This window comes from Scleropages formosus, chromosome 7 (assembly GCF_900964775.1).
Source record: "Scleropages formosus chromosome 7, fSclFor1.1, whole genome shotgun sequence".
NCBI lineage: Eukaryota > Metazoa > Chordata > Actinopteri > Osteoglossiformes > Osteoglossidae > Scleropages > Scleropages formosus.
Window position 1 is genome coordinate 8,948,290 of NC_041812.1, and position 13,385 is coordinate 8,961,674.

General features: G+C 48.2%; 1 protein-coding gene across 1 annotated transcript; it reads left to right on the forward strand.

The window, feature by feature from the left end:
- The first annotated feature begins 1,437 nt into the window (after positions 1-1,437).
- On the forward strand, positions 1,438-11,995 carry LOC108937566 (plexin domain-containing protein 2-like). Its single transcript, XM_018757581.2, has 14 exons — positions 1,438-1,717; positions 4,357-4,526; positions 4,731-4,877; positions 5,905-5,974; positions 6,819-6,941; positions 7,406-7,524; positions 8,172-8,240; positions 8,728-8,854; positions 9,537-9,618; positions 9,952-10,012; positions 10,311-10,512; positions 10,543-10,614; positions 11,313-11,512; positions 11,595-11,995. Exons 1-14 carry the CDS (start codon positions 1,636-1,638, stop codon positions 11,712-11,714), a joined length of 1,644 nt encoding a protein of 547 aa, XP_018613097.1. The 5' UTR covers positions 1,438-1,635; the 3' UTR covers positions 11,715-11,995.
- Positions 11,996-13,385: the final 1,390 nt, after the last annotated feature.

Consider the following 13,385-nt stretch of genomic DNA (forward strand, 5'->3'; position numbering starts at 1 on the left):
GGGTTGTCGAAGCATAAGTGATGGCAATACAAAAAATATACCGGCTCTCAATCCATATCACAGTTTTATTATTAGTCATTTTTAATGTGACGCTTTTCCAAAGTGACTTACAAGTTTTTGTACTCTAACCTACTTAAAGTGATGTCCCCATTCATAGAGCAGAGTAATTTTTACTGTCAGCTCTGGGTGACTACCTTGATGACACCTGCTGTTGCAGGAATGGGATTTGAACCTGGGCTTTTCAACTGAGCAGTGACAGCTCTAGCCGCTATGCCACCTGCTGTGGGGATTGTAGGTGTAAAAGCAGGCTTGTGACCAAGAGGCTGCAGGGACACATCCAAGAAGTGTTTTCTCATTATGGAGAAACACAGTAATGTTCAGTTTGTAATATAATAACCAGAGCATTATGTTGATGTTTACTGCAGGGCACAACTGCTCCCACTAGACCCATAATAATAACACTTTCTAAGGGCAATACATACAAGTAATAAAAAACATGAGTCAACATAAGAGCTTAATGCTGACTTAAATATTTACATACAGTATATGTCATATGTAAAATGATACACATATTTTGCCGTGATTAATACCTTTACGGAGGGGGGTGCGGTGGCGCAGTGGGTTGGACCACGGTCCTGCTCTCCGGTGGGTCTGGGGTTCGAGTCCCGCTTGGGGTGCCTTGCGACGGACTGGCGTCCCGTCCTGGGTGTGTCCCCTTCCCCCTCCGGCCTTACGCCATGTGTTGCCGGGTAGGCTCCGGTTCCCCGTGACCCCATATGGGACAAGCGGTTCTGAAAATGTGTGTGTGTGTGTGTGTGTGTGTGTGTGTGTGTGTGTGTGTGTGTAATACCTTTACATGCTTTATTTAGCCTATTTTAAAATAAACGTAGTAGACAAATATGTACAGCACATGCACACACACGCTGTCCGAAACTGCTTGTCCCCGCAATCCGGGGCGTAGGGCTGGAGGGGACACACCCTGGACAGGATGCCAGTCCATCGCAAGGCTCCCCAAGCAGGACTCGAACCCCAGAGCCACCAGAGAGCAGGACCCACCGCAGCCCCCTTGTGTACAGCACATATTCTTTAAGTAATTCCTTTGTTGAACACCAATATATTTTGTCAGTGTATTTTATAAAGAGGACTTATGTTTTAGTGCCGTTCAGTAAAACTGCTCACACCAGACCGCAGCGGTGTAAATATTTGTCGGGTGGGGATTGGGCTGAAGGTGAAGGGAAGGTGAAGGTGAAGGTGTGTGAGCATCACCAGCGCTTTGCCTGTCCCACACTGCTCGTTTTTGCACTTATTTGATCGTGTCTGAAGTTACCTGGGGGAGGAAACTTGGAGGGACACACTGTGTGTGTGTAAAACCCTCCCCTCCCTCCCTCCCCGTTTGGAGGAAAGTCTCTCAGTCAGTGTAAACTCAGGCAAGTCTTGCGCAGGACTCTGAGGACATCTCGTCTCACACTCAGGAGATGTATCTGGACTGCACTCATCATCATCATCATCATCATCATCATCACCACCATCAGTGAGGCTATTTCGAGTTTGCGAACGAGCGTGTTGTTTTTACTGTGGTACAGGAGGAGCGTTAGTCAGTGTGGTGCAGCGCGTGGCTCTCCGTCCGTGGGAATCATGTCCCCCGCAGGTTCTCCGAAGAAGATCTCCGTCCTTCTGCTCCTCCAAGCCCTGGGAGATGTCCTCCTCAACGCCACGGGTGAAGCTCACTTTTTACTCTCTTCAAACTCAGAGCTCCGCTCCGCACTTGGGCTCCCGGTCCGTGTATCTGTGCGTGAAATTCAAAATTGTTCCTATGCGATTTTCATCATTTTGTGTTTATGTCACGATCTATTACTATTATAATACATGAATTTATTCATTCGCATTCATTCATTTGTCTTTCAAGGAACGATTTTTGCAGTTTTTGCTCTAGTCTGTGGTCCGACGGACGGCTTTCCTTCCTCGCGTCGAGCTCTAGTGTCGTGGAAAGTGATCGTATTTCCCTTTATTTGTTCCCTCCGATCGATACGATCGATACGATCATGCAGGCTTCTGCTGAAAAGCAGACTGAGACTGCGCTCCTTCTTTCTGAGAATGATCTCATCAATATTCTGTGTTCAGTCGCTCCTTTCACACCTTCGACGTGTTTCGGAAGTTGCCGAAATAGGTCTTGTTGGAATTCAGAATTATTAGCGGGATTGTAATGTTGTGATTGATCTCTCATAACCATTTAAACATTATTATTATTATTATTATTATTATTATTATTATTATTATTATTAGCTCAGCAATATAGAGTTTCCATGAACTGCCTGTTTTTTCACCACCAGGTCGAATATGTGCGCTGTGTGTTGAGATGTGTCCAGATGTCCAGACCGTGTGTCTCCTCCAAGCGTCCACACAGTCTAAGACATCTGGACACATCTCAACACACAGTGCACACATTTGGACACAACCGCTGGACCAAAGTGGGGCTCCTTATTCCCAGCACGGTGGCACAGCGAGCAGCGCTGGGGTGGTGCGAGAGGATGTGGGTTCGATCCCCGCTCAGTCTGTGTGGAGTTTGCATATTCACCCCCTGTCTCTCTGGGTGCTCTGGTTTCCTCCCACAGTCCAAAGATGTGCTCTTCAGGTTCCCCCATTGTGTGTGTGTGTGTGTTCCACTGGTGTATGGATGAGTGACCCCAGTGTAAGTAGTGTATCTAACAGTGTAAGTCACCGCGGTGAATAAGGTGTGTGGGCTCGTAACACTACACAGAGTTCACTGGAAGTCACTTTGGAGGAAAGTGTGTGCTAAATTAAATAAATGTAGTTGTCCCTGCCCACACTGAACCTATTTTCTCCCTCTTTATTCCTGTGTAGAAGTTGGCTTCCTGCTGGTTTTCTTCCTACCTACACATTCATGAGTCCAGAAGGACCATTCTTGAGTGTGACACCAATGTGGCTCCACAGAATCCTATCCTGCCAACCGCGGTCATAATGCCACCACACAGTGGGGTTCGAACATGGTTTGGAGGTTTTTGATATATTTTACGCTACTTACAAATGAGCCTCTCTGTTTAACATGATTGCCGTTAGTGTGTTGTTATTGCTGGTGCACCGATTGCTCCATCCTTGCCCTCCGTGTTTGGCATTCAGGACGTGAACGTCGTCTGTGTAAATATTTCACATTCATGCAGATTTCGATGTTTCTCTGGGCTTGTTGACTCTGGGCTGCTTGACTCTGTGGGGCGCCTGACCAAGTAGACCAGAGGAATCTGAGTTATGTCTCCACCATCACTGCGAGAATGGGGGGGTGTTCCAGAGCAGCAGTAAACACCTTCCACTGCATACGTGTTTATTTACGGAATGGGTATGGCTAGGTGTGGGGGGCACGGTGGTGCGGTGGGTTGGACCGGGTCCTGTTCTCCCCTGGGTCTGGGGTTCGAGTCCCCCTTGTGATGGACTGGCATCCTGTCCTGGGTGTGTCCCCTCCCCCTCCAGCCTTACGCCCTGTGTTGCTGGGTTAGGCTCCGGCTCCCCGTGACCCCATATGGGACAAGCCGTTCAGATTGTGTGTGTGTGTATTGCTAGGTAAAGTAATAGCAGCTGCAGTAATGTCCAACACCCACTGACCAAGTTGACCCCACCCTTTTTGGTCAGTGGGAACACAATGGGTTTCCATGAGCTTCCGCATAGCACCCAAGGACCATTGTAGGATATTGATGCTATGGGGGCCACCAGGACTAGCTGGGGAGGAGAGGATGGAGAGGACCGGAAGGAGACTGGTAGGACGGCCTGGAGCCGCACGCTAAGGGAAAAGTACTGCATTACTTTAAAATTGCATTATATGTGTTTAATTCATTTCCTTTCATCCTGTGCATTAAATTGGATTAAGATGATTCAAACTGGAGTTTTCTAAGTCACATGGTGTCACATCAATTTTAAGTCTCGGTTTTCCAGAAAAGTCCGCTTTGCTGATTGTTCTGAAGTACCTCAATGCAAACATTTACATTATTATTTATTCATTTATCGGACACTTTTTTCCAATTTGGTGTACAACTCAGAGTAAACAAACAGAAGACAAGTGGTTCTGAAAGAGATGGGTTTGAGACCCTTTTTCGATGCTGGGAGGGATCCAGCAGCTCTGAGGGGAAGGGGAGTATTCCACCACATAGAAGCCAAAAATTAAGAACGGATGGACTTTCAGTTTTGGCCTCCTTGTCGGTGAGACCACCACGTGCCCAGAGGTGGAGGGGCACAACCATCCTGCTGGGGTATAACAGGGAGCGATCGGGTCCTGTAGGTGTTTGAGTGCAGGTCCTTTGACCGTCGTGCGAGAGTGGCTTATATGAACCCTTCCCTCTCACTTACCAGGTGTCGATCAGGCTTGGTTCCCAGATCCCACTCACCCCAACTCTCAGGAGGGCACCACGGTGGCCGTGGAACAGCTGCGTTGGCCAATGAGGAGGCTGCTGGCTGCGGATGAACGGCACCACCATCACCCACCGAAGGAGGAGAACCCAGAGGCCAGCAGCCAAGTGCAGGTGGGAGGGGACAGCAGTCGGAAACAGCACTTAAACACACAAACGTGTGGCACCATTTCACCTCGTTCTTAAAAAGTGGGTGATTTTGTTCTTTACTTCTTGTGTTTTCTATTTTATATGTATATTTGTGTAATATGGTGTGTGTGCAGTGGTCAGCGTGCAGTGTCCGGCAGCTAAAACTTTGTCTTCTGTCCTGCTGCGAAGGAGGACGTGGATCACAGCTATTACGTGTCCAAAATGTACGGACCCAAGGACCCCAAAAGCAGGGAGCTGTGGGTGAACTTTGACCTCATGGACAAGGAGAAGGTGAAGATCCACGCAATCCTGTCCAACGCGCACAGACAGGCGGCGGTAAGGACATCTTGGCATTTCGGATTATTTTCATTCATGTCATGGATCATTAGATTAGGAGTTTTGAAGTCTGGTCTAGTGACCCCCCGATGTTTGCCAGTTTGTGTTAAGGCTGAGGGATGAATTTCTGCTGGTCGATTCAGACATCAGTAATGTGTCACATGATTCAAATTATTCTAGTCCAGAGACATTAGCTGCAGCACTCAAAATCATTTGAAATTGTCTTCAGCAGAATCTCTTTTATTCTGTTTTATTATTATAGAATAGTGAGATGATGTTCTGGAACAGTACTGCTCAGTACTTCAACTGAACAGGGATTATGACCGAATATATAGCCTGATTTGTTGTTTTTAAGAGTTAAGTGGCTGCGTTTCAGGAGAGATCAAAATAAACAAAAAATAAACAAAGCGTTGCATCGATGCACCTCCAGCATTCTCATAAACAAAGAGAAGCTGAGATTGATGCTCTTGAGGTGGCACGTTAAGTCCGCTCATACGCTTGGCTGGAGGTTTGAATCCCGAATCTGTCGCAAACAGCAAATCGAAGTAAATTCATGAAGTGACTGATTGGGAGCAGCAGGTGGCGTAGTGGTTAAAGCTGATGTCTTGCACTTAAGGGATCTGGGTTCAGTCCCACCTCCTTCATTCTCTTTTCCTTCTCCTTCTCTATACCCAGCTGAATAAATGGGTAAATCACTCCAAGCATCTTAAAATGATGTGTGTGTGGAAAAAAGCATTAGCAATATAAACAAATGAACAGGTGTTCCAGGACAAGTCAGTTCTCCCTCTATTCTTTGAAATTTTGTTGTTTAAAAAGCAAAAAACGTGACCGCACCATTTAACAGATGAATAAAACATTATTTTAACATTACTGTGTATTACTGATGGCTATCAGCAGCGATAAAATTGCTAAGAGTAACAGCGTGTCTCTTATAGCATCTGCCAGTGCGTTTCCGTGCGTGTCTGTGTGTGCTGGAGACGGCATGGAAGTGTAGGGTGACCAACACGCCTCCGGTGTCCTCCCACAGAGAGTGAACCTGTCCTTCGATTTCCCCTTCTATGGGCACGTGCTGCAGGAGGTCACAGTGACCACCGGGGGTGAGTGGGGGGGGTCCGGTCTGCTCTCACCTGGATGGGTCTGGTCAAAGGACAAACACAAACACTGAGATCCAACGTCCTTTTCTTAACCGTGGTTAAAAATCTGGCACGAAAATAGTTTATTGGGCACACAGCCTCTTGGAAATTAGAAGGAGAGCTGCCGAGAAGGTCGGGCGACCGCATGCAGCCAGTCACCTGCGGCTCCGCGCTACCGCGTTTAGCAGAGTAAGGCTGCGTTTATTTACCGCGTTCTGGAGTCACCCGAAACAAACTGGCTCTGGAGGATTTGTGCCGTGAAATGCGGCGCGAGCATCGCCGATCAACGGCGGGGATCTCCCTCCGCTGAGGTCTAGTGGCTCCTCTCGCCCACCTGTCTCAGGCAGTACTGCCTCCGAATGGGAGCTGATTGAAGAAGTTCACTGCAGAATCTTATTGGCTCCTGCTCAGTGGTCTCCACGGTCTCAGTTTTGACCGGCACGTCTTCGTTTTTTTTGTCGTATCTTCAGGTGCGTAAACTCAACTCAGCTTGAGCGTTAAACCTTTCGCTCACCTGTCCGTGTCGCTATCATTTCTTCGGCCAGATGTGTTCCCATCAGAGTGTGGTGAGATGGTGTAATATTAGAGAAGGTCAAGAAATAGAGGCAAATGAGGGGCAAGGATTGAGGCAACACTTAAGACATTGGATGCTCAGTGGTAGAACCTAAAATCGGCGGGCTCAAATTAAGCAGTACGTGACACAATATGTTTCAACGTGAAAAGGACTAGACTGAATTGGCAAACTGGTTTGAATTTTAAAAAATCAATTTTAAAGCTGTCTGATCTTTCGCAATCTTTCTCACACCAGGATTCATCTACACGGGCGACGTGGTCCACAGGATGCTGACGGCCATGCAGTATATAGCGCCGCTTATGGCCAACTTTGACCCCAGCATCTCTAGAAATTCCAGCGTCATCTACTTTGACAACGGTATGACGGCGTGCCACGCGCACTGTCCGCAACCACTTGTCCCGAGCGGGGTCGAGGGGAACCGGAGCCTACCCGGCAACACAGGGCGTAAGCCCGGAGGGGGAGGGGACGCACCCAGGATGGGATGCCAGTCCGTCGCAAGGCACCCCAAGCGGGACTCGAACCCCAGACCCGCCAGAGAGCAGGCACAGGCCAAACCCGCCGAGCCACCGCACCCCCTCATGAGTGCATGCCGGTCATTTGTAAAACAAACTTGGTTAAACATGTATGACGTATGTGCGAACTGCAGAGTCCTTGTGGGCCTGTGTTCGAGTTCTGATGGGCCTTTCTTGTGGATCCGTATCGGGAACCCATGGCAGGTTTGTGTCGATTTCTGAAGGGCTCCCATTGAAGACTCGTGGGTCTGTGGTGGATTCTGTTAGGTCCGGGTCAGATTGGAATGGGTCTGTGTTTCTGTCTGGCAGGCACAGCCCTGGTGGTCCAGTGGGACCAAGTCCGTCTCCAAGACGGCTACAGCGTTGGCAGCTTCGCATTCCAGGCCACGCTGCACAGTAATGGGAGGATCGTGTTTGCTTACAAGGACGTGAGTCTCACCGCTTTTCACCACACCTGATGCTGTGGTGGTCCGAGAGCCTTTACCAGAGTTCTTTTCTGTATAGCAACATTTTTTTTTTTGCTGAAAATGTGACATTATCCTCTTATGAAAAAAAAAGATTGAGTACAATAATGAGTGACCAAATTTCTTGTTTTTTTTTTTAATGCATGGAGGTTATTTTTCTCCATCAGAGGCATTATTCTGTATGAACACAGTGTTCTGGTTGAGTGTCTAGCTTACATTTACCTATCAGACACTTTTCTCCAAAGCGACTTCCAATGAACTCTGCGTAGTGTTACTAGCCCACACACCTCATTCACACTGCTAGATGCACTGCTTACATTGAGTCACTCATCCATACATCAGTGGAACACACACACACACACACACACACACACAATGGGGGAACCTGACCAGCATGTCCTTGGACTGTGGGAGGAAACCAGAGCACCCAGAGGAAACCCACACAGACACAGGGAGAACATGCAAACTCCACACAGACCGAGTAGGGATCGAACCCACGTCCTCTCACACCACCCAGGTGTTGTGAGACAGCAGCGCTACTCACCGTGCCACCCTAGCTGTTGACCAGCTCAGCGTCCGGCTCAATCCTTTCTCCTTCTCTCCTTCATCAGGTGCCGATATCGGTGTCCCGGATCAACTCAACCAACCACCCCGTCAAGGTGGGCCTGTCCGATGCCTTTGTGGTCTTCCACCGGATCAAGCAGCTCCACAGTGAGTCCAAGAAAACCTCCGCAAAGCTGGGTTCACAGCAGACAGCAGATTCATCACTGAGCTACGGCTCTGAATCCTAGATGCACGGCTGAAGACGTGAACGTGTCTGCGCAGAGCACTGAATTTCCACGAGAAGAGAGTAGATACTGCCTACCGTGAGGAGATGTAGTATCTCAGCGATTGCGAATTGGGTGAAGACATGAACGACCGGGCAGCCAGTTGCTTCTGAGTTTGTTGCTGCCTGCAGGTTAAAACAAGCCACCTATCGAACCCCCACATTTCCTTTTCGGTTCAACTTTTGCCCTAGAAAATGTCACTGTGGAACTGTTTTACTACCTCTCTGCCAGATACCTCGGTTACTGCTTTGTGCGCTATTGCGATAGTACCTCGTGGCCCAGATCTGCCCGTCCGTCAGTAGGTGTTTCTTGGAACCCCTCACCTACTCTCTACATTCAGCGCATTGCTCTGCCCCTTTCCCACCTGGCAGATGTGCGCAGGAGGACAATCTATGAGTACCACAGAGTGGAGCTACTGAAGGATCAGATCTCCAGCTCCACAGCGGTGGATATGAGACCCCTGCCCAGTAAGTCAGTAAAAGCCTAAAAATTCCAGATACACACATTTTTGAAACTGCTTATCCCCATATGGGGTCGCGGAGAACCGGAGCCTACCCGGCAACTCAGGGCGTAAGGCTGGAGGGGGAGGGGACACACCCAGGACGGGACGCCAGTCCGTCACAAGGCACCCTAAGTGGGACTCGAACCCCAGACCTACCGGAGAGCAGGACCCGGTCCAACCCACTGCGCCACTGCGTCCCCCAATTCCAGATATGGTTACAGGACAAAAAAAAAAAAAAAAAAAACCACTCTGTGAAATTTACTTCAGTGTTTTGTTAACTTTGAGCCACTTTAAACTATTTTTAAAAGGCTGAGAATGAAAACGTCATCATATTGATCACTGGCGCGCAGTAACTCCAGACACAAGTTGTAAACACTGTGGGTGTGAGTTGAATGAAAGTGGTCCCGCACTCTTGTTTCGGTCGCGAGCTCTTCGCTGCCGTCGGTTGGCTTGGAGGGTAAGCGCACCTTCCGACTGCTATGGGCAGAACTTTTTAAAAATGCAGGTGAAGAAAATATGATTAATAACAAATAAAATGGAAAAAAAATCCTAAATTCATAACTTGATAGCAAAGGAAAAGCACTGTTTGACCGAGTTGCTGCGGGTAAGTAAATGAAGTAACGTACCGAAACACCTTCCCCCGTCAGCCTGCCTCCAGTTCTCAAGCTGTGGCTCCTGCATCTTCTCTCTCATTGGGTTCCGCTGCAGCTGGTGCCATCGACTCCAGAGGTGAACTTCTTTCTCCGTTGACTCCTTGCAGCGGTCAATTCCCACTCCCTTAAAAACAGCAGAAAAACTAGACTTGGGTGCAGTAACTATCCAAGAAACCAATTTTTTTTTTTTTTTTCCAAATTCTATTGATAAATCACAACCTGGACTCATTCCTTGATGATATCATGTACGTAGACTAACTACTTTGCGTATTTGGCAAAGAAATGTTTTAATGCTGTGGTCTCCACCAAAAAAATAAACAGTGTTTTTGCACAACTGTTTTTCGCATGTTGCATGTCTGCACCCCTCCTCCCCACCAAGACATGGGTTGAACCTCCGTTCCTCTTCCAGGTGCTCCAGCGGCTTTGACCGCCACCGCCAGGACTGGGTGGATAGCGGCTGTTCCAACCAGGTGAACGCACCCCTTTTGCTCAGTTCATTTGACCCATAAGGGAGCCGTTAGAAAAGAGTTAATATTAATAATGTATTTTTATGTCATAAGATCATACGGTGAAACCCTGCTGAATGAGCAGCTAAGTAACCAACTGCAGCCCAAACTGGAAAAGAGCCTCATCTAAAGTTTCTTTGCATTGCTGAGCATTGCTGTTCGGACTCTTCCTGAGGGATGGTCGCGTGGTCAAAACCTGGGCGTTCCAAATTCTGCCCCCTTTAGATGTTGCAGGGCTTCTACATTGTTCGGCACCTTTCAGACCGAGCAGCCGAGCTGTAAACAGGACGCCGGAGACCCGCGGCCCTCCCCGGTCACCACCGTGGCCGTTGTCAAGGCGACGGTAAGAGAAGCGTCCATCGCGACCGCCAGAGTGGCCAGTACCGCGGCGGGACGGTCAGCTCTCCCCAACAGCCCCCCCAGTGAGGGTTCGTACCAAGAGCCGGTCACTTTCCATCCTTACAGCCTTTTGTGACCGTTACGATCAGTCCGAGTTTGTCACGCTGAACATCCGTCTCTCTGTCTTCGAGGTACCGTGATGGCCATCCTGCGTGAGGAGAGCGAAGGTCAGTCCTGTCCCCGTTCTCCTTTGCTTCGCACATGAATCCCACGTCTTGATGCCTGCGACTGAAGTTCATCTTTAAATCGTGGATGCATCTCTCATCAGAGAGGAGATGTGGTGTTTATAGACTTTGTGATTTTGACCACAGGGCAGACAAGAAGTGTCTCACCACCCAACTTCAGCCCTGAGTTACAGTAACATCCTTAGGAGTCGAAGGATTCCGAACCACAAAGCAAGACGCTAATTATAAATGAACAATTAATAACTTGAGAAATCACATGGCCCATAGGCCCTCATCTGTACCCCTGCACTCACTATGTTTGTTTAGGTTCACTTATTTAGCTGATGTTTTTCTCCAAAGCAATTTGCAGTGTTAAGCTTCTTACAGCAATTTAGACATTTTTACAGTCAGGTATTTATTTTACTGTAGCAGTTTAGGGTAATTTTTCAATAAGTACCTCACTGTACAGTACTACAGCAGAAAATATGATTTGAACCTAGGTCCTTCAAGCGGAACCTTTAACCGCTACACCACCTGCTGCCTCTCTTTGAGTTTGGTGCATCTTCCTTCCTCTTGATTTCAACAAGTTCTCCACTATGGAGTCTGCCAAATGCACACGGTCTAGAAGGGAACGAGTATCCCGGCGGTTGTGAACTTAAGACCTACTGAGAACCGGTGAGGGTCTTTATCGTTTTTGTTAGCCATGCCCAACCAGAGTGTGGCGGAGGTGGAAGAGGAGGAGGAAGAGGAGGAGGAGGAGGAGAAGAATGAGGAAGGAGGGGCACACTACAGCCTGATTGCTGGCATCCTACTCTCCCTGCTCTCCATGGCAACTGTCATCCTGGTTACCATCTACCTGTACCACCACCCCACCTCCAGCGCCAGCCTCTTCTTCCTGGAGGTGAGAACTTGCATCCTATTGGTCTTTCAGCCCCATCCTCAGACTGTGGCTCTGGAGGTCGACCGGAGACCTTGTCTTGCAGAGGCGTCCCAGCCGTTGGCCGTCCATGAAGTTCCGCAGGGGTTCGGGAAACCCCTCCTACGCCGAGGTGGAGCCGCCAGGCCAGGAGAAGGAGGGCTTTGTCATGATGCAACAGTGCTGATGGCCTCCCGCTTGGAGATCTCACCCGCAGAGACAAGGGGCCTCGATCTTTAAAATTCGGACTCAAACACAATCTGGCTGCTGGGTTCTGGAGAACAACGTGCAAGAAGCAAACAAACAAACAAACAATCCCCAAGGATCCAGCTCCACAATCTGTTTGTGGTCCAGAACTACATGGACACTGGCACAGCTCCTGAGCTGGAGGTCGAAGGTGAGAGGACTGAAAATGAACACATGGAGCTAGTTACCCACAATGCACTGCTGGCGCAGGTGATGACATAACGACGCTGACCTTTCCGCTGAGATCTTGGATGACCCTGCAGAAAAATTTCTGGGGCAGAAGATGAAACAGGAGATGAAAATTCCAATAATTCTTGTCAGAACTCCACACTTAATATGTCGAATGGTGGTATCTTGTTTGTTTATTTGCAAAAGAATTTTTTTTAACAATGCTATGAGAAATAAATACACTGGCTCCTCATACTGCAAATGATTAATATCTCATAATTTCTGCGGATACGATCACTTTCCAGTTCGTTTATTTTTAGTAGCCGCTTCTTTTCTTATCAGTTTTCATAAACTTCTTTTCGTAGCAGAGCACGTGACCTGTGTTTACCCTTCAAAACAGTACATTGCGGTAAAGAGCAATCAAAGACAAGAGGACAATGAGAGCGCTTTAATTCAACTCACATCCGCAGTGTTTACAGCTTACGTCTGGGGTTGCTGGGGGGGGCGATGCGCATGTTCATGGGAAGAATCAGTCAACAATCGGCACTGAATAATTTTATGGAGATGACATTTCGGTGAAATATTAATATTAGCTGAAATATTAAAATGAAAAAGATTTTTTTTTAATTAATTATTCCTATATCCAAGGTCTTTACAGAACCTCTCAGTGAATAAATTGTGGGAGGTCTGTATCATTAAGCTTTTGTTGACTTTGGGGTAAAAGTGACTTATTAACAAAATGAGTTACAGACAGACTTCCAGTCCTAACTGTGTTCATAAGTTGAGGAGTCAGTGTACAGGTCAGTGCATGAATGAACTACTGTTTTGGAAGAAATCGACTATAAAGGCAGGACAGGTGGCTTTGAGTTCAGGTTCCGCAGAGGAGGCAGAACCGCACTGATCTTCGGATCATGTGCAATTGACATCGTTTACCAGTCCATCCGGGGAACGGCGGGTTCGTGTCCGAACACATTTTTACACGGCAAGGCAAAGGTCAATGTTGTTGTCATGAGGGATTTCCAGGCCTGAGATGACGGGGACAGTTTCTAGAATAATCCTGCGTAGAGCTCTGATCAGCGGGACGTTGCCGTTTTGGACGTGTTGCCTCCTTTGGAAAAGCGTGTGGACCGCAGATCGCAGCTCTGTCCCCATGTCAATCCATTTTCGACTGTCGGTTTTGAAATAAAAGAGCCTTCACGCTTTATGTCTTTCATATTCTCACCCGTGTCACAGTGACCTGCTGTGTTCGTACCCATGACCCTGCAGTGCGGTCGTGCAAACTGGCCGTCGCCACGGTGCACGCCGTGCGTCGGTGGCATGCGGATGGAGTGCAGGTCCCCTACAGGGCCACGCAGAACCAGGCCGCTGGATTCACACAAAAGGCCAGAGCAACACACAGTAACAACAAGGGACTGGATTAAAGGGTGGGAATGATCATCTTGTT